Below are 24,345 nucleotides of genomic sequence, written 5' to 3'. Positions count from 1 at the left end.
ATATATATATATATATATATATATATATATATATATATATATATATATATATATATATATATATTAAGTTTCAGCTTATTTCTATTGTATGTAAAGAATCCAAGCAGTACATCTCTCCGCAATAGTATAAAATCTTCATAAATATGTTCAATTATAAACCTACTGATGTCTTGCCACAGTATTCTATCATGAATACAATGCCCAAAAAGATGCAACACCGTTTCTGGGTGGTTACTACAAAAGGAGCAATTTGAGTTGATGTTTTCCTTAAACTTCTTCATATAGTGGTTGGCAAGATAATATTTATGAATAATTTTAAAGGAAACTTCCTTAATTTTGTTAACAAGTAGGTATGTGTGTGGCAACATCCAAACGTTTTCCCAACAGATATTATCAATAAATCCATTCCAATAAGGCATGACATAAGGTATAGATACAACCTGCTGAAACAAGGATCGCATCGCTCTGTTGTTGAATGGACCAAAAGAGAAACAAATCTTTCCTACTGATGAGTCAACAGAAGGTAGGCTCTGAGGGTCAGGTCTTGACACGTTCCTGGATAACAGATCAACACCTGAGGGAATGGCATCGAAAACAATTGCAAAATCTTTAGGTGTTACAGGAACCTTGTAAAGTGATAAGAATCCTTTATAACTGAGTAAAAGACCATCTGCATTTACCAGTTGGCTCACCAATAGGATATTATTTCAGAACCAATATTCTGAAAACAAAGAAGTATTTTTATACAATATTTCCCGATTATTCCATATATAATATCCGTGTGGAGAAAAAAATGTGTTTATAAATTAAGGACAATGGCAAGAAAACCTGCAGATGAAAAGCAGAAAGTTTCACTGGAACTTTGTCAATATTATAATTGCAAAACAATATGAAGTTAAGGCCACCAAAAGTAGAGAAGGCATGATGAGGAATAACATTCCAGATAGAAGTGGGTCGTCTTAGGAATTGTTTTATCCAATTGATCTTAAAAGTATTATTTAAAGTAGTAAAGTCCAGAAAATTCAGTCCACCATTCTCATAAGCGTTCATTACAACAGTTTTCCTAATGTAGTGGGTACGGTTTCTCCACAGAAAGTTGAAAAGCATCTGGTCTATCTCCTTGCTTATTTTACAGTCAAGATATAAAGATAGAGCGCCATATGTTAGTCTAGAGATGCCTTCGGCCTTGGTTATTAGGACTCTACCTTTTAAAGATAAATCCCTCTGTAGCCATTGATTTAGCTTCTTCTGGGTTTTTTTAATAAGAGGGTTAAAATTTAGTAAGCCTCTAGACTTCTGATCCTTTGTAATGGTTATGCCTAAATATGTAAGTTCTTATTTTACTGGAATTCCATAATATGAAGGTGTCACACAATTCCTCTCTTTAACTCAAATCTAGGCGAGGTGCCATATTTCAATTTGATAGAGCTGTTACCATTTGCATAAAGAGTCTTAATAGCCTTACAGAAAAAATCCCCAAAGTCAAGTCTCTCAAGGGAGTGGAAGAGAAACTGATGCTCTACTGTGTCAAATGCGTTATAAAAATCTAGAAATAATATGAAGCTATCCTCAGTTATTAGGTCTGAGTAGTCAAGTACGTCTAATACTAGTCTGACATTGTTAGACATATGTCTGTTCCTCATGAAGCCAGACTGTGTTTCATCAATGATTGCATCCAGGATTTCTTTAATTCTTTTTGCAAGTAGTGAGGCTAATATCTTATAGTCATTATTAAGAAGACAAATTGGACGCCAGTTATCGATGAGCAGCACTTATTTTTTAGGCTTAGGTATCAGTGTTATTAACCCCTGACTCATTGTAGGAGGGAGAACATTGTTTTTAATACTCTTCAAATAGGAAGGGAGCTACTTGTTCAGAAAATAAGTTGTAAAATTCAGATGTATTTCCATCAACACCTGGTGATTTATTGTTCTTTAGATGTTTGATAGACTCTATAATCTCTTCAACTTTGATGGGTTCATCACACTGTTTAGGATCTATATCACTGATAGAGTGAACATTATTCAGTGAGTTAAAAAACATATCTGTGGATTCCTGACAGTACGTAGAGCTATACAATTTTCTGTAAAAATGTATACAGTATTTAGCCATTTTAATTTTTGGTCATCTGTAATAACACCATCAATGTTTAATTTATGGATAGTGTTATTTGTAGAGTGAAATTTCTCAAGTCTAAAGAAATAGGATCCCTCCTCAATCCATTTCTTCCTGATCTAATAAAGGCTCCTTCTACTTTTAATCTCAATATATTATCCTGTTTATTTAATCTATATATATTATCAAGTTTATTTCATCTATATATATCATCCAGTTTATTTAATCTATATATATATATTACCCAGTTTATTTATATAGTTTCTATATTATCTAGTTTATTTTGTAACTCACTCAGTTCCATATTCTCCTCCCCCGAGAGGCCGGCAGGGGACCTCTGAGAAAGGGAAGTTATATTAATGAGCACCTTTTCCTCCTCAGTTTTTCTGGTCTTAAACAAGATTACTACCATATTTGCTTAGGTATTTGGACACTTCAAATTTAAAGAGATCCCAGTTCTTGCAATAAGATTTTATTCACAAGCCCTTTCCCAAAAGTGTGAGAGCAGATCTTTAACCTCAAACTTAACTACATGATTATTTAATAACGAGCTATTTAGCTTCCAGTAGGATGCTCTACCAAGGTTCGTATCAGGGGTAAATATTTTGATATCAATGTAAATAGCCCTATGGTCTGTGAGGGGAATAGTAAAAATATGTGTCGTAACACACTATCAATACATTTGGATATAAGCCAAAAACCTATTCTGGATTGTCTGGAACCTGTTTTGTTACTCCAAGTGAACAATCTGCCGGCCAGAAACCTCTCTCCATGTATCAGTAAGATCAAACTTTTTCATAAAAAGTATTAAACCCAAATTCTGACTGGTTGAAGAAGAAAAAAAGACACCCTCGTTCACTTACCCTCGCTTTATATCCTTGGGCTAATCCCCTTCACCATTTTGGACGTTGGTCCAAACGATTAGCCAAACAAGGATTATTCGCAATGTAAGCCCCTCAACCCTTCTTTCTGATCGAGTTTACGAGTGTACAACCCCCACAATTCAATTCGCGATGATTGCACATTCGCTAAGAAAAATAAGCCAAAATTTTAGACCTCAACGGCAATATGGATAAGTAAACATACAAGTAAACTAATTTAAAAAAGGTTAGAAATTGTGCTACTATTGGACATGACGGCACAAACACATCTCATAAAAGTAGCAATATTTTTGTTTGGTTTGCTTTTGGAATTTTTTTTAATTAAACATTTTCCTTCTTCAGAAGTTCCAGCTAGGCAGGCTAACTTTATTTAGCTAATTAATTTGCTAGCTTTCATACAGTAGGCATATATTAATAATGATATAGTTAATATAGACATGCAATCATAATTGACTGTAGCACATATAAAGCACCCACAAGCTACCGGTGGCTGAAAACACAATCATCGCTGGATGAACAGTGACAAATTTCCATTTAAAAATAATTCCTTCCGCCCTTGCCCTGCAAGTGTATACTCGTCAGACTTCATTAAACATCATCAGAAGTGTCCACTTAATTTGAGGGCTGTCTTTTAAGTGTTTGGATAGGGTGTCTTTTAAGTGTTTGGAATGCTGCCTTTGAGTCATTGTGGAAAATGTTACATTTGTCGGTACTATACACAATGCATGCATTTCATTACTGCATGTTGTTTCATCAGACACTGGGTTGAGGACGTGTGGGAGGACTGCATCACAAATACATGGGTTAGATTAATCTTAATCTTTGGCTGCATTCATCCTGAAGGCGGAGGGCGCTTCTCAGTAGAGACCGAGGTGGAAATAATGGGATTCGGATACGTACTGACCTTCCTACAACAAGAGTCAACAGTCTTTGAGCCCAGCCTTGTACCAAACACATTTTGATAAGGTATGCAAAGTATAGGTGTTCAACTGATCCTGGCTAGGGGGCTGATGTTTCTTGGGGGGGGGGGGGGGGGGGGGCTTTATTTGCACCCTGCCTGGAGAGAGAGATGTGTGTATTAACTAAGACAGTCTGCATCAACCCCTTTTCCCTCAGAATGCCCCAGTGGATGAGTGGATGTTGGCAGCAATGACCCAAGCAAGATGCAGTACAGCACCAACAACTGTTGCAGCGGGAGCCGCCTAGAGAAGTCCTACAAGGTGCAGAGTGAGTAGGATTCATCTTCACATGAAATCCACATAACTCATCAACTGGGACAGCATGCATCCTCAAACTTGGTTCCCCGTGTATTAGTGAATGTTTGTGTACCACTTCATTCAGGATCCGCTGCTGAAAGGACAGCGCTGTTTCATCTTGGCTGACGACTTTTATGAATGGAAGCAGGAGAAAGACAAGCAGCCCTTCATCTATTTCCCCCAGACTCAAGGACCCGCTCACATGAAAACAGAGGACCAGGATGAGGGGACACCCTATAAGGAGGATACAGACATGCATGTCTGAAGAAGGCTCTGTAGACCTGGAAGAGGTGAGCCTAGCCACACATGCACCTTTCATCACTAAGAAAACTAACATTCAGAATAAGATGATTGAGTCTGATTACACTGATGAGGTCTCCCATCTTCCCTTTTCTTCTCAAAAATACTTTAGCACTCTCCCACTGACTCCATCCTGACCCATTTTGTGATCCTTCTGTTTGTCTGCAGTAATGAAATAATGTAAACTTTGCCTTTTGACCGATTTTATGTATTTCTGCCTTATGTAGGACAAAGGAGTCTGTGAGTGGAGAGGATGGCTGTTGCTGACCATTGCAGGACTGTTTGACTGATGGACTCCCCATAGTGGAGATTCCCTCTAGACCTACACTGTGATCACTCTGGGTACATCCCCTATCATCAAGGCATCCATGACCGGTATGGGTCTGTTTAAAACATTACTCGGGGCGGCAGGGTAGCCTAGTGGTTAGAGCATTGGACTATTAACCGGAAGGTTGCAAGTTCAAACCCCCGAGCTGACAAGGTACAAATCTGTCGTTCTGCCCCTGAACAGGCAGTTAACCCACTGTTCCTAGGCCGTCATTGAAAATAAGAATTTGTTCTTAACCGACTTGCCTAGTAAAATAAAAAAATTAACTCTCTTCTTGAGTAAAGTATGTTCTTGATATATGAAAGTTTGTATGAGGTAGAATCACCAATGATTTTGCTTGTGTTGCAGGATGACAGAGGTCAGAAGATGGCTGGATTTTGGTGAGGAGAAGTCATTAGACGCCCTAAAACTGCATCAGTCCAAAAACAAACTGACCTTTCACCCAGTCTCTTCACTGGTCAACAACTCTCAAAAACAATTCCGAGTGCCTGCTGCCAGTGGATCCTCAGGCTAAGAAAGTATAACTGCATGACTTCACTGAGCTACATACCCATATTTGAGATGTCTGATGTGTTCCAATCATTGAATAGCTCCTGATCATTGGTCTGAGACAACCTTTCTAAACACTTAACATATCTAGATTTAAAATGTTGAAGAGTAAAAATACATAATGGGCTCCATAACATACTACACTTTCCTCCCTGCCTCCCCTCATCATATACACTTCCTTCCACAGGAGCTCAAGCCCTCAGCTGGCAGTAAGATGATGATGGGCTGGCTAAAGAGCAGCACACCCTCCAAGAGGAAAGAGCCAGACACTGGGGAAGTCAAACAGGAGGGCCACACAGGAGAAACCAGGCCTGAGAAGCAGCCGAAGACTGCAGGGCCTCTCCAACAGTGGCTGCAAGGACCCAGTAAGAAACCCAGGACCAACTGAGTGGTTGGGACAAACATTGACTGACTTTGAAAAGAGATGGGAACAGACTGAAGAATGTATGTCTTATTGTCTTGAGGTGGAAGAGCGCAAATGGTTTGATTATTTATATGTCTGGTGTTGGTTGAAGATAATGTAATTAAACTTTTGACAGATTTCGATGGTCCCGTGTTCTGTCAACTTTCACAAGTGACCAATTTTTATATTTCAGTACAAGTAGTAGACTGAATACAAATACCAATTGAGTGCCCCCATGCAAAATGACACATTTCAATGTATTCCAAGAGTATACTACAGATTTGAGTAAACTGTCTTTCAACAGCTGTGTGTATGAGAGCCATGATAGTAACCTACTGTGCTTTAACTACCTGTTCTACTTGCACTAACACACACAGATTCTTTATTCAATAACCATTATTACTACCTGAAACACAAAGACATTTTCAAACAATGTAGATTAAGTGCATTTATCATTTCATTAACCTGATTAAAGCTAACACATTTCCCCCATATGTCCTCTGATGCAATTCAAATTCTAAACATAATATGCGAACAGACAAAAGATCTGATCGGTAAAAAAAAAAAAAAAAAAAAAATCCAGCACTTAAATAATTTGCCAACCTGAGCTATCGGCAGAGAGAGAAACTGACAAGACATGTTTCCTTGCCTTAAACGATTGACAAAGGTTTGTAATAGTTGACAGCATAAAAAGAAGACAGGTACTAGCTAATAATAGTAAAGAGATATATTTTCAGAATAGAAATATCTCCCTTGGTTTGATTCTCTACCCTGTCTCAATGTTGACAAAATAATTTTCCGCTTGACTTTTCCCCAATTGAGAAACAATGTGTAGGGCAGTTGAGGACATCATGGAAGTTGGGGAGCAGAGTTAAAATCCATATGGCCTCTTCTGCTTTGAGCTAAAAAAATAAATTAAAAAGTGTTTATTGTGGCTCCAAAATAAGGTGTCAAATAGGGTTTGAATAAGTCTACATGACAACAAAGTGCAACAAAATGCCTTCAACACACTTGTATGTTGGATTTGCTAGTTTACATCCAATCAAATTAACACATGTATCTTTAGGCAGTACATTGGTATAACCCCCACACACCATTGATATAAATTACTCAATCTGATCCTTCACCACTGGAACTTTGGGAGTGAACTACATCTAACCCCCCTTATAAAATGTTATGAGGCTGGTGCCATGGAAACAATGGCATCTAAAAAGGTGTTTGAGACAGGTTAGGGGAAATAATAAGCAGATATGCTGTTAAATGCTCTAATATCCATCTGGGTGTTCTTTGGGTTTGGACTCATCTTGAGAGTAAATGTGTGATGTGTACACAGGGATGAGTCCAGTATGTGTGTATGTAAAGTATAATTTACGAGCGGAACTCTGCTTGCATCTACGAAGGCCAGTGATGATATTGGGCAGAGGAGAGCACACAGGGGCATGGAGGATAAAGGGTAGACAAGGCAAGACAGTAGCAGGGCAAACAGTTGTCCCCTGTAGGTCTCCTAGGTCCTCAGCAGCTGCAGGCCTCCGCTGATGGCTTGGCCCGTTCGTTCCTGTCCAGCCTTATCGGTTCAGGAAACTCATTGTACAACTCTACCTCTGTCTCCTAAAAGACAAGATGGTGTTAAGTACTTTAAAGTATTTTTACTGAAGTAGTTTTGTGGGGTATCTATACATTACTATTTATATTTTACAACTTTTACTTTACTACATTCTTAAAGACAATAATGTAATTTTTACTCCATACATTTTCCCTGACAAAATGTTTGTTACATTTTGACAGGAAACTGGTCCAAATTCATGCACTTATCAAGAGAACATCCCTGGTCATCCCTATTGCCTCTGATCTGGCAGACTCACTAAACACAAATGCTTTCTTTGTAAATTATGTCAGTGTTGGAGTGTGCCCCTGGATATCTGTAAATTTAAAAAACAAAGACAAACAAAATTTTGCCATCTGGTTTGCTTAATATAAGCAATTAGAAATGATTTATACTTTTTCTTTTGATATTTAACCCCTAGACTTTCATATTTTGATATGTTACAAATTGGGATTGAAATGGAGTTGTCTTTTTTTTTTTTCAACGATCAACACAAAATACTCTAATGTCAAAGTGGAATATATACAGTACCAGTCAAATGTTTGGACACCTCATTAAAAGGTTTTTCTTTATTTTTTATTATTTTATACATACAATAGTGAAGACATCAAAACTATGAAATAACATATGGAATTATGTAGTAACCAAAAGTGTTAAATCTATTTTAGATTCTTCAAAGTTGCCACCCTTTGCCTTGGTGACAGCTTTGCACACTCTTGGCAATAATTAAAAATAAATAAATAATATATCTTCAATAGATAAGTATTCAACCCCTTAGTCAATACATGTTAGAATCACCTTTGGCAGTGATTACAGCATAAGTATCTTAAGAGCTTTATACACCTGAATATTTGCCCATTATTATTTTTTAAACTCTTAAAGCTCTGTCAAGCTGGTTGTGATCATTGCTAGACAGACATTTTCCAGTCTTGCCATAGATTTAAGCCAAAACTGTAACTAGGCCACTCTGGAACATTCAATGTCATCTTGGTAAGCAACCTGGCCTAGAGTTTTAGGTTATAGTCCTGCTGAAAGGTGAATGTCTCCCAGTGTCTGTTAGAAACCAAGTTTTCCTCTATGATTTTGCCTGTGTTTAGCTCTAAAAACTCAGTAGACCTTGCCGATGACTACCATATCCATAACATGACGCAGCCGCCATCATGCTTGAAAATATAAAGAGTAGTACAGTACTTACTCAGCGATGTGTTGTGTTTGATTTGCCCCAAACACAATGCATGTTTTGGAATATTTTTTATTCTGTACAGACTTCCTTTTCACTCTGTCATTTAGGTCAGTATTGTGGAGTAACTACAATGTTGTTCATCCATCCTCAGTTTTCTCCCATCACAGACATTAAACTATGTAACTGTTTTAAAGTAACCATTGGCCTCATGGTGAAATCCCTGAGCGGTTTCCTTCCTCTCCTGCAACTGAGTTAGGGAGGACACCTGTATCTTTGTAGTGACTGGGTGTATTGATACCCCATCCAAAGCATTATTAATAACTTCACTATGCTCAAAGGGATATTCCGTGACTGCTTTTAAATTATATATTTTTTACCCATCTGCCTCTGTGAGGCTTTGGAAAACCTCCCTGGTCTTTGTGGTTGACTCTGCACTTGAAAAATCACTACCCGACTGGGGGACCTTACAGATAATTGTATGTGTGTATGTGTGGGGTATAGAGATGGGGTAATCATTCAAAAATCATGTTAACCACTATTATTGCACACAGAGTGAGTCCGTGCAACTTGTGTACACAGCGATATTTTTCCTTCTGAAAGTATTTAGGCTTGCCTTAACAAATGGCTTGAATACTTACTGATTCAAGACATTTCTACTTTAACATTTCTGCAAACAAAATTTCACTTTGACATTGATGGGTATTGTGTCTAGATCAAGCATTCTACAAGAATTTCGCTACACTCGCATTAACATCTGCTAACCATGTGTATGTGACAAATAAAATTTGATTTGATTTTGATTTAGATCAGTGGCACAAAATCTCAAATTAATCCATTTTAAATTCTGTCTAACAACAAAACGTGGAAAAAGTCAAGGGGTGTGAAAGGCACTGTACAATGAAATCAAGACAGCACTACTGTAAATACACAAAACACACATGGCATTCAGCAAAGCTCTTATAAGCTCCCATCTGACCCCTACCTGTTTAAGAGCATTGCGTGCGATAGTCTGGAAAGCCTGTTCAACGTTGATGGCCTCCTTAGCGCTGGTCTCGAAGTAGGGGATGTTGTTCTTGCTCTGACACCACGCCTGTGCTCGTTTGGTCGTCACCTGACAGATGCAAAGGGCAGCTGTCATTCTCTGCGGGGAACACAAGCTACTGCCTGAGATGTTCTGGTCTCAAACACTACATCTTGACCCACCTGTCTGTTCTCCAAATCAATCTTGTTGCCTAGCACCACAAAGGGGAAGTTCTCGGGATCTCGGGGGCTGGCCTGTATAAGGAACTCGTCCCTCCAGCTGTCTAGCGTCTTAAAGGTGTTGGGGGCAGTCACGTCAAACACCAGCACACAGCAGTCTGCCCCGCGGTAGAACGCTACACCCAGAGACTGGAACCTCTCCTGCCCTGCAGTGTCCCAGATCTGTGACAGAGCACAGGGAGGCGATACATGTTCAGGAACAACAATAGATTATAGGCCTACCCACTGGCCTCTACTTCTGCACGGCACTTGTGAAGTGATGAGTAAATAGATAGTATCCCTTCCCCAGTACCTGCATGGTGACAAGTCTGTCATCCACCATCACTTCTTTCGTTAGGAAATCAGCTCCTATTGTGGCTTTGTACTGGTTACTGAACTTCTTATTCACATACTGGTTCATCAGCGACGTCTTCCCAACTCTGACAAGAGATTCAGCAACAGTTATGACAGAGTGATTGGTAAACAAACATATTTTGTAAACTTTTACATTGAGAAGTGTAATTAGCAAGGTAGACAGGACACTCACCCAGAGTCTCCCAAAATGATGACTTTGAGTAGTACTTTCTTCCTAGACGTCATTGTGCCACAGCTGAGGAAAGAGAAGGGCCACTAAATTAGAAAGGTGAACCAACCATGTACATTGCTATTATGGTAAACAGCAACCTATAACACAGGCACACACAGCATGCTGCCTGTGTGTCTGCTGTGAACCCCCCCCCCCGGGTTAAAAAGCGATGCAGTTTATGTTCTACGACAGCATGGCTCAGGCAATATTATCACAGGCTACTACTTACAACCACTACTACTGCAGTGTAAATATTATAACACTTCCTTTGTGCAATTGACTACATTGACCAGCTGCTAGCTCAACCTCACTCTAGACATTTGGTCCACAGCTAGTGATCCAGTCATTGGGATGACAGACAATGAAAGCTCAGAGCAGGAATAGTTCTGGGAATGTAACCAAGTACAGCGTGCCTCACTGGACACTGTTTAACTACATAAACAACAAGACTAGGTGTCTTTTGTTGTTGTTTTTACTCTGCCTGCTCCTCCAATAACAGGTTTCTCTAATTTCACTTTCACAGGACACAGAGTTTGGGAGAGGAATGTAGACTTAATGTAAACCAGAAACGTTTCAACATGTGAAGGAAGCTATGAGACTTGATCCACAGAGAGTGGAATACAATATTCCTGTTCATGTGCGGGCCATCTCTGTGCAGAGTCCTTCCATAAAGACACATTGAATAAATCCCCCCCCACTCCTCCAATATAGTACACCTTGCTCTCACTGACCTACATTTTCTTACCAAAACAGCATAACCATATCTCCCCCAAATAAAACCTGACCATAATTATATCCTCCTGATTCCTGCTTACAAGCAACAATTAAAGCAGGAAGTACCATTGACTCGCTCAATACAGAAGTGGTCAGATGACGTGGATGCTAAGCTACAGGACTGTTTTGCTAACACAGTCTGGAATATGCTCCAGGATTCATCCAATGCCATTGAGGAGCATACCACCTCATTCACCGGCTGCCTAGTGGTTAGAGCGTTGGGCCAGTAACCGAAAGGTTGTTGGATTCAATCCCGAGCTGTAAAGGTAAAAATGTGTCGTTCTGCCCCTGAGTTTTAGATTAACTAACTTCAAAGTAATGACTCGGGACGTCGGGTTTGATACGAAAGCTTCTTTTAGTAAGAATACTGGTTCACGTTACATTTAACAACAATTGTTTTGGTACAGAGCAATGCAGGTAAGATGCTGTCGTTAAGTCAGCTACAATCACTAAACACCTGCACATAATTGGTGCGTTATCACTCATTCCTCTCGCAAGGCATTCTGGGACTTGCAGTCAAAAAGCGTAATTCAACACAACCCAATACAATTACATATGCAAATAAATCTAAAGAAATATCTTTAGATACAGTTCAAAGAATAAACTTAAACATTAACTCAAACACATTAAAGTTACAACATCCTCCCCCCGATGAACAATTGTGTTAATCTAGATCTCTAGGCAGTATATCAACTGAATAGGTCTCCTCAACAAAGTCCCTGAAGCAGTATGAACTGAACATGATCTAACTAAGCCATCTCGGCCTGGAAACAGTCCCTCAATCTTTCCTAGTGTCCAGGTTTGTCTGGGTAGGTTATCTTCTCCAATGAGTACGTCGTCACCTGCCTTCAGTGGGGTGGGCTGTGGTGTGTCACAGCGGTGTGCTGACTTTAGATCCAGCAAGTAGTCTCTTCGCCAACTGTTCCAGAAACTGGTCACAAGTCTCTGCCTGTACTTCCATCTGCGTGTCATTTCCCGCTTGTTTAACGTTGGGTGCTGAGTGTCACTTGCTCCAGAATGCATCACCTTCTCATGGTGGTACTGTATCAGCATTTCTGAGTATCTGTACTTATTGGGTAGAACCCATGGGTGCTGCTCTCTGAATGTGAAGTTGGACTGTTGCAGTCTTCCTCCTACACTGAGCAGTTCGTGTTCGTCCAGGAAAGGTTTCAGTTCTCTGATTTTACAGTCATTGTTTAGGATTTTTCCTGCCTTCAGTAGTTTGATCTCCTGTCCGAAACTGTTGTTGTGTTACCTTAATCCAGTACTTTTCTGCATCGAACAGTTCGTCAGCAGTCAGTTCACCTTGCATCTTTATGGTTGTACGAGCATTGGCTATGAATCTCTATCCAGGCGGTGACTCTGAACACTCTTTTCAGTTTGCTGTACCTTTCAAGCTCCAACACAGGTTCAGTGCTGTCTGTGCTGTTTGCTGCGAGTTGTACAGTAACCTGGCAACTGGACTTGAGTTCTATATTCACCTCTTCCGGAACCTTGTTATCATCAGTCTCTTCGGACTGATTGGGTGATGTCAGAATTCTGGGTCCATTCCACCATAGCTCGCTCTGTGTCAAGTTTCGAACAGTTTGTCCTCTTGTAGGTAGGTCAGCTGGATTAGTTTTCCCTTCAATATATGACCATGACTCTGGATTGGTCAAGGACTGGATCTCCGTCACTCTGTTCGCAACAAACTGTTTCCATTTCTGAGCTGAGCTGCAAATCCAATGCAGCACGATTGAGTCTGTCCACATTTTGATCTGTTTTTCTTCCATTTTCAGTGTGGTCATCAAGTTGTTTGCTAGTTTCGCTCCAATCACAGCTCCCATGAGCTCCAGGCGTGGCAGCATCATTTTCTTAGGTGGGGCTACCCTGGACTTGGAAGCGACTGGACTTGTTGTTTCCCTGTCTTGTGACTCACCTTGCATGTTAGCTACTGCACTGTAAAGCCCTTTCACTTGCATCACAGAACACGTGTAGTTTCAGGGTGTGGTTATTCTGTGGCCGCATGTCTGTTCTGTACCACCTTGGTATGGTGAGCTGGTGTAACTGGGTTAGTTCTGAACACCACTGTTGCCATTCTCGTGTCAGATCAGGTGGTAATTCTTCGTCCCCTCTCCCACATTTCCTGGAACATGTACTTGATCCTGATGGTGAAGGGAGTTAAGAAGCCAAGAGGGTCGAAGATACGTGCAGACGACTGCAGAACACTTCTCTTTGTGTTTTCCTTTTGCCTTAGAATGCTCAGTAACGGCCTGAGGTCAAACACAAAGTCATCCGTTTCCGGCCTCCATACTAAACCTAAAACCTTCAGCACTAATCCTTGTGTTTGTAACGTCAACGGGTGGTCAGTTGTCGTACTCTCCTCCCATTTTGTTTTCAATTCAGGAGAATTGGTCATCCATTTGCAGAGGTCCATGCCTGCAATCGACAGCATTCGCTTTGCAGTTGTTGTCACAAGGTAAGTCTCTTCAACATTGCGTGAACTTGCAATGAAGTCATCTACGTAGAGTGACTCTCTCAGTATCTCTACAACTTCTGGTTGTTCTGTTTCATATTGTTTCAGGTGCTTCCTGATTGTAGCTGCCAGCAAAAATGGACTTGGGGAAGCTCCAAATACCACTCTTTTCATCCTCAGCACACGCAGCTCCTCTTCATTTTCTCCCCTTGGTGGGCCAGTGAGCCATAGAAATCTCACGGCGTCTCTGTCTCTCTCTGCTAGGGATATCTGCAGGAAAGCTTTCTTGATGTCTGCCATGAATGCGATCTCATGTAGTCTGAACTTTATCAGAACGCTGAGCAGATCCGGATTCAGGTTCGGTCCTGTGAGTAGACAGTCATTGAGAGATGGACAGCCATCTTCATGGGACGAGGCATCAAACACCACTCTCAGTTTCGTTGTCACCTTATCTTCTCGGAGTACTGCATGGTGAGGTAAGTAGTATTTTACGTTGTCTGCACTTGATGCGTTGTCCTTGGGCACGTCCTCTGCCATATCTTGTTGTAAGTAGTCTTCTACTACTTCATTGTATCTGCTGTACAACATCACATCCTTCTTCAGTCTTTTCTTCAGACCTTCAAACCGTTTCTTGGCGATTCTATAGTTGTCTTGGAGTTCTGGCATTTCTCGTTTCCATGGCAACTCCACATGGTATCGCCCATCTTTGAAGGTGGTTGTTTCCTCAAACCTTTGTAGAGCCTCGTTTTCCTCTGAGTTCTGTGTTTTCTCGCTTAGAATACCCAGAGACTCAAGCTCCCAGAATGCATGCAGTTGCTTGGAGACTAGTGTGTCTTCATCAAGTGGGATGAACATGCAGGTTGCCTCGGCGACACTTGACATGGACACGGGTCCCTGCACCGACCATCCAAAGGTGCTCTCTAAAGCAACTAGCGTCTCCGTCAGTCGCTCCACTCTGCCTGATACTATCTGCCAGTAGTAGTCTGCTCCTATCAGGACAGAGTTCAGGATCATTTTCATCTCCTGGAAAGTCTGCGAGCTGCAGTCCCCTTTTACTGAGCTCATGCTGAATCCGTTCACCAGGAACCTTCATCACAGCTGTGCACACTTGTGGGGTTTCAATTGCCTCTCTCTCTATTCTCTGCTGTTTGTCCCAGACATTCACCAAGACGACTTTCACTGTGTTGCGTTGGGACGTTGCTGGGGCAGAGGAGCCAAACGTGTGAAGAGTGAGTGCCTCTTGTCTGATTACTGGCAGCTTCAAGCCCTTCACAAGGTTTTCATGTATGAAGCTTCTCTGACTGCCTCCATCTAGTAAGCAACGACCTATCTTCCTGCCCGATGGGCCTTCTACCCATGCCTTTGCCGTTTGTAGCAACACAGTGTTCTGTCCATCTGGTTTCATCTTCACTGAATGGGGAATAACTGAGGAAACAACAGCATCTACAGAAACAGTAGGGGGTTGCACCTCACTCCTCTTACTGGTACACACCGCAATGTGATGTCTACTTCCACATGTTGCACATGACACATCTTTGACTTTACAGAATTTTGCTATGTGTCTCTGTCCTAAACATACAAAGCATCTTCCCATGTTCTTTAGTTTCTCTTTGCGTGTAGCTATATTGTAGTCAGGGCAGTTTTCTGATTTGTGGTCTGCACTGTCACAAAATAGACACGTTTGTTGTTCCTTCTGGCTGGCTGTATGCAGTGCTGCAGCAGAGGGCATGTTGGGTCTTTTTGTTTTCATTTCATTGGAGAAGCATGACTTGTTCCATGGTTTACTCTCTTTCTGTTGGTTGTATGATCTTGTCATTTGTAGCGCTCGCTCCCTGCTCTGAACCTCTTTCTGTAGGAAACTGATAATCTCAGACACTTTCCATTCATCATCTTCTCCCCTCTGATGACTATAGTCAAGAGCTATGTCCTCTGGAATCATCTGTAGTAAGATTGGGCATAGTAGGCTTCCATAGGTTTCTGACACTACACCCAGTGATTCCAAGCTCCTAATCTGAATTTCACATTCATCATATTGCTGCCTCAATGCATTTAGATCAGAGGATTTCTTCACAGGTGTGAGATTAGTGCTCATATGTCAAAGCTGCTCAATCACAAGGTCTTTCCTTCCAAATCTGCTCTTGAGTAGAGTGATTGCATTATCATAGTTACAGTCTGTTAACATCAGTCCTGCTACTGCCTTTGCAGCTGGTCCAGTGAGATATGTTTTCAGATAGATAAACTTCTCTTTTTTACACAGTGAATCATTGTTGTGAATAGCAGTCTCATACTGGCTCCAAAACTCCTGCCACATACTGACATCTCCATAGAATTTCTCAATAATCAACTTCGGTAGCCTTACTGAGTTAGTGTCACTCACCCGGGCTGGTGGTGGATTGACGTCCTGTTTCTTCGTTATCACTCTTTGTGCATGGCTCTTCAGCATGATAATGCGTTCTTTGTACATTTACATTACATTTAAGTCATTTAGCAGACGCTCTTATCCAGAGCGACTTACAAATTGGTGAATTCACCTGACATCCAGTGGAACAGCCACTTTACAATAGTGCATCTAAATCATTAAGGGGGGGTGGTGAGAAGGATTACTTATCCTATCCTAGGTATTCCTTGAAGCGGTGGGGTTTCAGGTGTCTCCGGTTTCAGGTGTCTCCGGAAGGTGGTGATTGACTCCGCGCATGCAATCTCTGCCTCCAATCCGTCCAATGGCGTTAACTGTTCAATTACACGATCGAGTTCAAACAAACTGTCCTCCTTAGCTGATAACAATTCCAACAATGTACTCAAGTGAACGGTATCCGGATTTGACTGGGATATTTCCACGTCAATCTGATTCAAAATCCGTGTTGTTGCGACTCGAATGGTACCCCGCTTTCGTCTCATTCTTTCTGCTTCATGCCGCCGTTCCTCCTCAGCCATTTCAGCCACTTCGTCGCAGCTCATATTCCGGGTTTCGGCACCAAATTTTAGATTAACTAACTTCAAAGTAATGACTCGGGACGTCGGGTTTGATACGAAAGCTTATTTTAGTAAGAATACTGGTTCATGTTACATTTAAAAACAATTGTTTTGGTACAGAGCAATGCAGGTAAGATGCTGTCGGAAAGTCAGCTACAATCACTAAACACCTGCACATAATTGGTGCGTTATCACTCATTCCTCTCGCAAGGCATTCTGGGACTTGCAGTCAAAAAGCGTAATTCAACACAACCCAATAAAATTACATATGCAAATAAATCTAAAGAAATATCTTTAGATACAGTTCAAAGAATAAACTTAAACATTAACTCAAACACATTAAAGTTACAACACTGAGCAAGGCAGTTGGACCCACTGTTCCCAGGGCACCGTGGATGTCAATTAAGACAGCCCCCTGCACCCCTCTGATTCAGAGGGGTTGGGTTAAATGCAGAAGACACATTTCAGTTGAATACCTTCAGATGGACAACTGACTAGGTATCCCCCTTTCTCTTCCATCAATAAGTACATCAACAATGTTATTCCCGCATGGACATTTGCCAACTAGATGCTATGGATTACAGGCAACATCCGCACTGAGCTAAAGGCTAGAGCTGCCGCTTCAAGGAGAGGGACACTAATCCAGACGCTTATAAGAAATCCCGCTATGCCCTCAGATGAACCATCAAACAGGCAAAACGTCAATATAGGACAATGATTGAACTTCCTGACGGACCACCCCCAGGTGGTAAGGGTAGGCAACAACACATCTGCCATGCTGATTCTCAACCCTGACGCCCCTCAGGGGTGCGTGCTTAGTCCCTTCCTGTACTCCCCGTTCACCCACGACTGTGTGGCCAAGCACGACTCCAACACCATCATTAAGTTTGCTGACGACACAGCAGTGGTAGGCCAGATCACTGACAATGATGAGACAGCCTATAGGGAGGAGGTCAGAGTCCTAGCAGTGTGGTGCCAGGACACCACATCTCCCTCAATGTCAGCAAGACAAAGAGCTGATCGTGGACTATAGGAAAAGGAGGACCGAACAGGACCCCATTAACATTGACGGGGCTGAAGTGGAGCAAGTGAACATGCCGTGTGGAAAGAAATGTGCAACACAAACAAACATGGAGGAGAGTGAACGTGACACAGAGCATGGAGACAGAGCTCATAGCTAAAAGAGGGGCCACTTCGGTCGCATGAATGTGGTTTGGGTATGAAAAGTCTGTCATGGACCAAAAAACCGCCCTCTGCAAATATGCCGCAGGCCGGTCCTGACAACAGGCTCAAACCCCACTAACCTCTTTTACCGCCTATGCAAGAATCATGTGAAACAGTACGGAGAGAGTCTACGAATGAGACCCAAAAGTACAGTCGAGTGTTCAAAACAAACCCCCAAATCAGACGTTGAAGAGGCTTATGCCCACAGCACACCATATGGCAAAGAATCACAAAGATGGAAGGAGATAACTGCTGCCGCTACGACTTACATTTGCAAAGACATGGCCCCAATTTACATGTTCGAGAAACGCGAGTTGTATAATTCAAAATGTAACAAAAAATAAGCCTTTACACGTGGTCATTTTATAGAAACAATTTATTCATTGAATTTACAGAAAATGTGCTATATTGTGATATGTATCATTTTATGAAATGACCTATAATCAGGATGAGATTTTGGCTATATCACTCAGCCCTAGTCCATACACACAAAGACAGTTGTGAAGAGGATACAACAACACCTTTTCCCCCTCAGGACACTGAATAGATGTGGCATTGGTCCCAGATCCTCAAAAAGTTCTACAGCTGCACCGTCGAGAGCATCCTGACCGGTTGTATCACCACCTGGTATGGCAACTGCTCGGCATCTGACCATAAGGAGCTACAGAGGGTAGTGCGCATGGCCCAGTACATCACTGGGGCCAAGCTTCCTGACATCCAGGATCTATATAATAGACAGTGTCAAAGAAAAGGCCCCAAAAATTGTCAAAGACTCCAGTCACCCAAGTCATAGACTGTTCTCTCTGCTACCACACAGCAAGCGGTACTGGAGCACCAAGTCTAGGACCAAAAGGCTCCTTAACAGCTTCTACCCCAAAGACATAAGACTGCTAAACGATTAATCAAATGGCCACCCTATTAACATTGACACCCCCCCCCCCCCCCCTTGTTTTTACACTGCTGCTACTCGGTGTTTATTACCTATGCATAGTTACTTTCCAAGTTACCTCAACTAACCTGTACCCCAGCACATTGACTCGGTATCGGTACCCCCTGTATATGGCCTTGTTGTTGTTATATAATTTTCTTGTGTTCCTTTAGGATTTTATTTTTCCCCACTTTAGTTGATTTAGTAAATATTTTCTTAACTATATTTCTTGAACTGCACTGTTGGATAAGGGCTTGTAGGTAAGCATTTCACAGTAAGGTCTACACCTGTTGTATTCGGCGCATGTGACAAATTATGTTTGATCACAGGACCGTGCATTCAGGAACCCCGACATAAGTGATCAATTGGACCACTCTAGATTCTGAGGGTGGAAGATACATGCATGGTGCCAAAATAGGCCTAACCTCAGTCTGAACAATTAAATGAAGCACTATATACTTTTTTAATTTCTAACAATTTGGCAATTCTGACTGTGGCCTTACTGACTCCATACTTAATCTCTAACCCATGACATTCATGAGTCGGGTGGGTCACATGGGTTTCTCATGTAGAAAGCAACACCACAGATTATTCATTATATTGACCAATGACACTATTGGCCAGTAACAACGAAAATAAACAACTTTAAAAATGGAAGGAGAGGAGGCCAGATCAGGTGAGACCATTCTAGCCAATGAGAGGGCAGACAGACGTGTGAAAAACATGCATAACGGTTTCCACTAGTTACCAAAACCACAAAGTCAAAATGATCGACCATAAAAACTTGTGAAAACTAAAAATGTGCTTTTTGGTTTTAATTTATTGTAAGGGTTAGGCATATAGTTAGCGGTGTGGTTAGGGTTAGGTGGAAAATCACATTTCAAGAAGATAAATTGTAGAAATAGGCGGGGACTTTGTGGTAACTAGTGACGACCAGGCACAACTCCGCTATAACTTTTTTTTTCTCAAAATTGCCGGGATGTCACTTGTCCTTCCTATATCCGTACACTTGTAACAAAACGTTTTGCAACGGAAATCGTTTACTCCAAACGGATGGATTTTGCAACGAAAACTATATTTTTCTATTGGACAAATTCAGGAATGTACTCATTACCTCGATTCTGAAGCAAACAAAAAAAGGGGGGACCTATTTGAATTGGTCAAATAGACACTCACATACAATCATCATAGACTCTGCTGCTACAATGTTCATCATATATCCTGATGCCTACCTTACCCCTAAACATATCTAACCCTACTACTCCAGTATCCCTGCACATTGTAAATATGATATTGGAACCGACCCTGACTTATACTGAACAAAAATATAAATGCAACATGTAAAGTGTTGGTCCCATGTTTTATAAGCTGAAATTAAAGATACCAGAAATGGTCCATTTCTCTCCAATTTTGTTTACATCCCTCTTAGTGAGCATTTCTCATTTGCCAATATAATCCATCCACCTGACAGGTATGGCATATCAAGAAGCTGATTAAACAGCATGGTCATTCCACAGGTGCACCTTGTGCTGTGGACAAAAGGCCCCTCTAAAATGTGCCATTTTGTCACAACACAGCGCCACAGATGTCTCAAGTTGGAGGAGTGTCCAATTGGCATGTCACCCGAGCTGTTATGAGCTAATTGAATGTTAATTTCTCTACCATAAGCCACCTCCAACGTTGTTTTAGAGAATTTGGCAGTACGTCCAACCAGTCTTAAACTCAGTCCATGTGTAACCACGCCAGCCCAGGGCCTCCACATCTGGCTTCTTCACCTGCAGGATCTGAGACCAGCCACCAGGACAGCTAATAACATTGAGGAGTATTTCTGTCTGTGATTAGGCCCTTTTGTGGGGAAAAACTCATTCTGATTGGCTGGACCTAGCTCCCAAGTGGTTGGGCCTGTGCCCTCCCAGGCCCACCCACAACTGCGCCCCTGCCCAGTCATGTGAAATCCATAGATAAGGGCCTAATGAATTTATTTCTGGTCTCGGTGTGTTTCCAAGGGTATGGAAGTCGGCCATAATAACGGCCATCTTTAAATCAGGCGACCCTGCTGACGTGAGTAACTACAGGCCCATTAGTATACTACCTGTGGTGTCAAAGGTTGTTGAAAAGTGTGTAGCAGAACAACTGATTGCCCACCTCAACAACAGCCCCTTCACATTACACTCCATGCAGTTTGGCTGCAAGATGGACATAGGGGGTGCTGTTTGGGCTGTGTTTCTGGACCTAAGGAAGGCTTTTGATACTGTTAACCATGAGATTCTCATCACAAAATTGTCCAAGTTCAACTTTTCCCCTGATGCCTTGAGATGGATGAAATCATACCTTGAAGGCAGAACTCAGTGTGAGAGTGAGCAATGAGCTGTCGCCCACTCGTAGCTATGATGTGGGCGTGCCCCAACGGTCAATACTGGGGCCCCTCCTGTTCAGCCTGTACATTAATGATCTGCCTTCTGTCTGTACTGGGTCTGAAGTTCAAATGTATGCAGATGATACAGTGATATATGTGCATGCAAAGAGCAAACAACAAGCTGCACAAGAACTCACTAATGTAATGGTCCAGGTTACAAAGTGGCTCAGTGACTCGTGTTTGCATCTCAATGTGAAAAAAAACTGTTTGCATGTTCTTCACAAAGAGGGCAACAGATGCTACTGAGCCAGATGTCTATGTGTCAGGGGAGAAGCTCCAGGTGGTATCCGATTTTAAGTACCTTGGCATCATACTTGATTCCAACCTCTCTTTTAAAAAGCATGTGAAAAAGGTAATTCAAATAACTAAATTCAACCTAGCTAATTTCCGATTTATACGAAATTGTTTGACTACAGAGGTAGCAAAACTGTACTTCAACTCTATGATACTCCCCCACTTAACATACTGCTTAACTAGTTGGGCCCAAGCTTGCTGTACAACATTAAAACCTATTCAGTCTGTCTACAAACAGGCTCTCAAAGTGCTTGATAGGAAGCCCAATAGCCATCATCATTGTCACATCCTTAGAAAGCATGAGCTCTTGAGTTGGGAAAATCTTGTGCAATACACCGACGCATGTCTTGTATTCAAGATCCTTAATGGCCTGGCTCCCCCTCCACTCAATATTTTTGTTAAACAGAAAACCCAGACATATGGCAGCAGATCCACAAGGTCTGCCATGAGAGGTGACTGTATAGTTCCCCTAAGGAAAAGCACCTTTAGTAAATCTGCATTCTCTGTGAGAGCTTCCCATGTCTGGAATACACTGCCATCAGACACACATAACTGCACCACATAATCACACTTTCACAAAATGCTTGAAGACATGGCTAAAGGTCAATCAGATTTGTGAACATGGTCCCTAGCTGTGTGTTGCCGCTTTCCATGTTGTCTGTTGTTTGTAGCTTGTGAGGTGTGGAAACACTTTGTTGCTTTTATGAATTTTGTCTTGCTGCTTTTTGCTCTATGTTGCTCTGTCTGTATGCTACATCTTGCTTGTCCTATGTTGCTATGTCTTGCTTGTTCTATGTTGCTATTGTCTATATTGTAATTGTTTGTAATAACCTGCCCAGGGACTGCGGTTGAAAATTAGCCGGCTGGCTAAAACCGGCACTTTTACTGAAACGTTGATTAATGTGCACGTCCCTGTAAAAATAAAAATAAACTCAATTTCCATTGACTGATTTCCTTATATGAACTTAAACTCAGTAAAATCATTGAAATTGTAGCATTTATATTTTTGTTCAGTATACTTTTTGTGTTCTCATCTCTAATGTGTTTTTGTTCTACTTTACTTTTTTTGTAGTACTACTGATATTGCCAGCAGCATACCACCCTGCTGGCTTGCTTCTGAAGCTAAGCAGGGTTGGTCCTGGTCAGTCCCTGGAGGGGAGACCAGATGCTGCTGGAAGTGGTGTTGGAGGGCCAGTAGGAGGCACTCTTTCCTCTGGTCTAAAAAAATATCCCTATGCCCCAGGGCAGTGATGGGGAACACTGCCCTGTGTAGGGTGCGGTCTTTCAGGTGGGACGTTAAATGGGTGTCCTGACTCTCTGAGGTTATTAAAAATCCCATGGCATTTATTGTAGGATTAGGGGTGTTAACCCTGCTAAATTCACAATCTGTCATCCTCTCCCCTGCAACTATTCCCCAGATCATTGCTGTAAATGAGAAGGTGTTCTCAGTCAACTTACCTGGTAAAATAACAGATAAATAAAAAATTGATTACTTTATGGTTGGGAAAAGTCAAGCAAGAATGGCGTTTCCCTGTACGTGTGCACATGACAATAAAAACTTGAGAAACTAGTTTTACTTTGTTCGGTTCTTAAACAGCTAAATGTTTCCGTAATGCATACACCCCAGGTAGGTCCCTCATTTGCTTCCTAGAGTTTTGAAACAGACGAAACATTTTTGCAACTGATTCCGATTAATGAATACACCCCTTGCTGGCTAGTATGAAACATTTGGCTAGCAAGGTTAGCTCGTAAACAAATGTTTACCAGTTGCTAAAATACTAGCTAGTTAGCTAATGATTACGTCATTCAACACTAACGTTAGTTATTTTATCAACAAGGTTAGCTAAATTGAGTAACGTTAGCTAACATGACCGTTAGCTCAACTCTGGCTAAACGGTCTGTTTGTTTTCTAACAACGTTACTTTAGCTAACTAGTAGCTGGCATAATGTTGGCGTTACCCCTGATGGGCCTAGTAGGTTAGATAGTCCGTTAACGTGACGTTAGTTGGTGCATTACTAACTAGCACCTAGCTAATTAGATACTACAGAGCCATGCATTTAGAAAAATAGCTAAGTACATGGTTTAGGATAGTTAGCTATGTACATGATTTTGGATGCTTACTGGCTGTTTAGACAGCTAACTAATTGGACAGGGCTGATTTTGACAAAGATGTTCTAGTATGACTGATGAGTGACACTCATATTAGAGTCGAGAAGCTAGGTATCTGACTTTAGTGTCTAGCGCTCAACGCCCACTGCGGGGACAAACGACCCGTTAGCTAGGTAAGTAAATTGGTAAACATAAAATAACCATTTATCAAAATTTGTGCAGAAAAAGAATACCAGATACAAATCTTACCTTGATCAACCCAAACACAGGGAAGGAATATTAAGGAATGTCCAAATGGGCCTTTCGTCTAACTAGATGAAAAACAGACGACCCGCCCCCCCATCCAACAACCTAACGTTCGTTAGTGGTGTGGTAACGTTGCTGTCAGAACGCACGTCTCTTTAATGATATGCAATATATACTTTCAATACTAGTAGGTAAGCCACCTGTGTTTCCAAAGTAAGATAAAGTATTAAGCAAGAGGAATCCCTAAAGGTATACTTGAAGAGGGCCTATTTCTTTTTCTTTTCAGCCTCTTGTCACTTCCTCCAAAACATCCTCTGAGTCAGCAATCTTTGACGTCATCACAGAAGTTGACTAAGACACGCCCTTTTTACTGTATATAGCAGGGTTTCCCAATTTAGGGGTCACCTCATTTGAAAATGGGATAGCTAGAGAAAACAGGGTAGTTTGACCAAAGTCGTGCTTGGTCAGCCTGGTCTCAGACA

The 24,345-nt window shown here is 41.5% G+C and overlaps 1 protein-coding gene and 1 long non-coding RNA gene across 3 annotated transcripts; one reads left to right on the top strand and one right to left on the bottom strand.

The window, feature by feature from the left end:
• The first annotated feature begins 2,409 nt into the window (after nucleotides 1-2,409).
• LOC135540151 (uncharacterized) lies at nucleotides 2,410-6,613 on the top strand. 2 transcript variants are annotated; one of them, XR_010455719.1, is made up of 6 exons: nucleotides 2,410-3,962; nucleotides 4,113-4,223; nucleotides 4,338-4,542; nucleotides 4,780-4,927; nucleotides 5,229-5,260; nucleotides 5,617-6,613. It is a non-coding gene; the product is annotated as an uncharacterized LOC135540151 (long non-coding RNA). The 2 variants fall into 2 exon arrangements; XR_010455720.1 differs by having other exon boundaries at nucleotides 5,229-5,398.
• LOC135540150 (ras-related protein rab7) lies at nucleotides 6,266-24,191 on the bottom strand. Its single transcript, XM_064966575.1, has 6 exons — nucleotides 23,867-24,191; nucleotides 10,405-10,467; nucleotides 10,171-10,297; nucleotides 9,822-10,040; nucleotides 9,601-9,729; nucleotides 6,266-7,440 (listed from the first exon to the last, which is right to left on the bottom strand). Exons 2-6 carry the CDS (start codon nucleotides 10,455-10,457, stop codon nucleotides 7,345-7,347), a joined length of 624 nt encoding a protein of 207 aa, XP_064822647.1. The 5' UTR covers nucleotides 10,458-10,467; nucleotides 23,867-24,191; the 3' UTR covers nucleotides 6,266-7,344.
• Nucleotides 24,192-24,345: the final 154 nt, after the last annotated feature.

Source organism: Oncorhynchus masou, chromosome 5, assembly GCF_036934945.1.
Source record: "Oncorhynchus masou masou isolate Uvic2021 chromosome 5, UVic_Omas_1.1, whole genome shotgun sequence".
Lineage (NCBI taxonomy): Eukaryota > Metazoa > Chordata > Actinopteri > Salmoniformes > Salmonidae > Oncorhynchus > Oncorhynchus masou.
The sequence above is the reverse complement of the archived record's forward strand: the minus strand, read 5'-3'. Positions and strand labels throughout refer to the sequence as shown.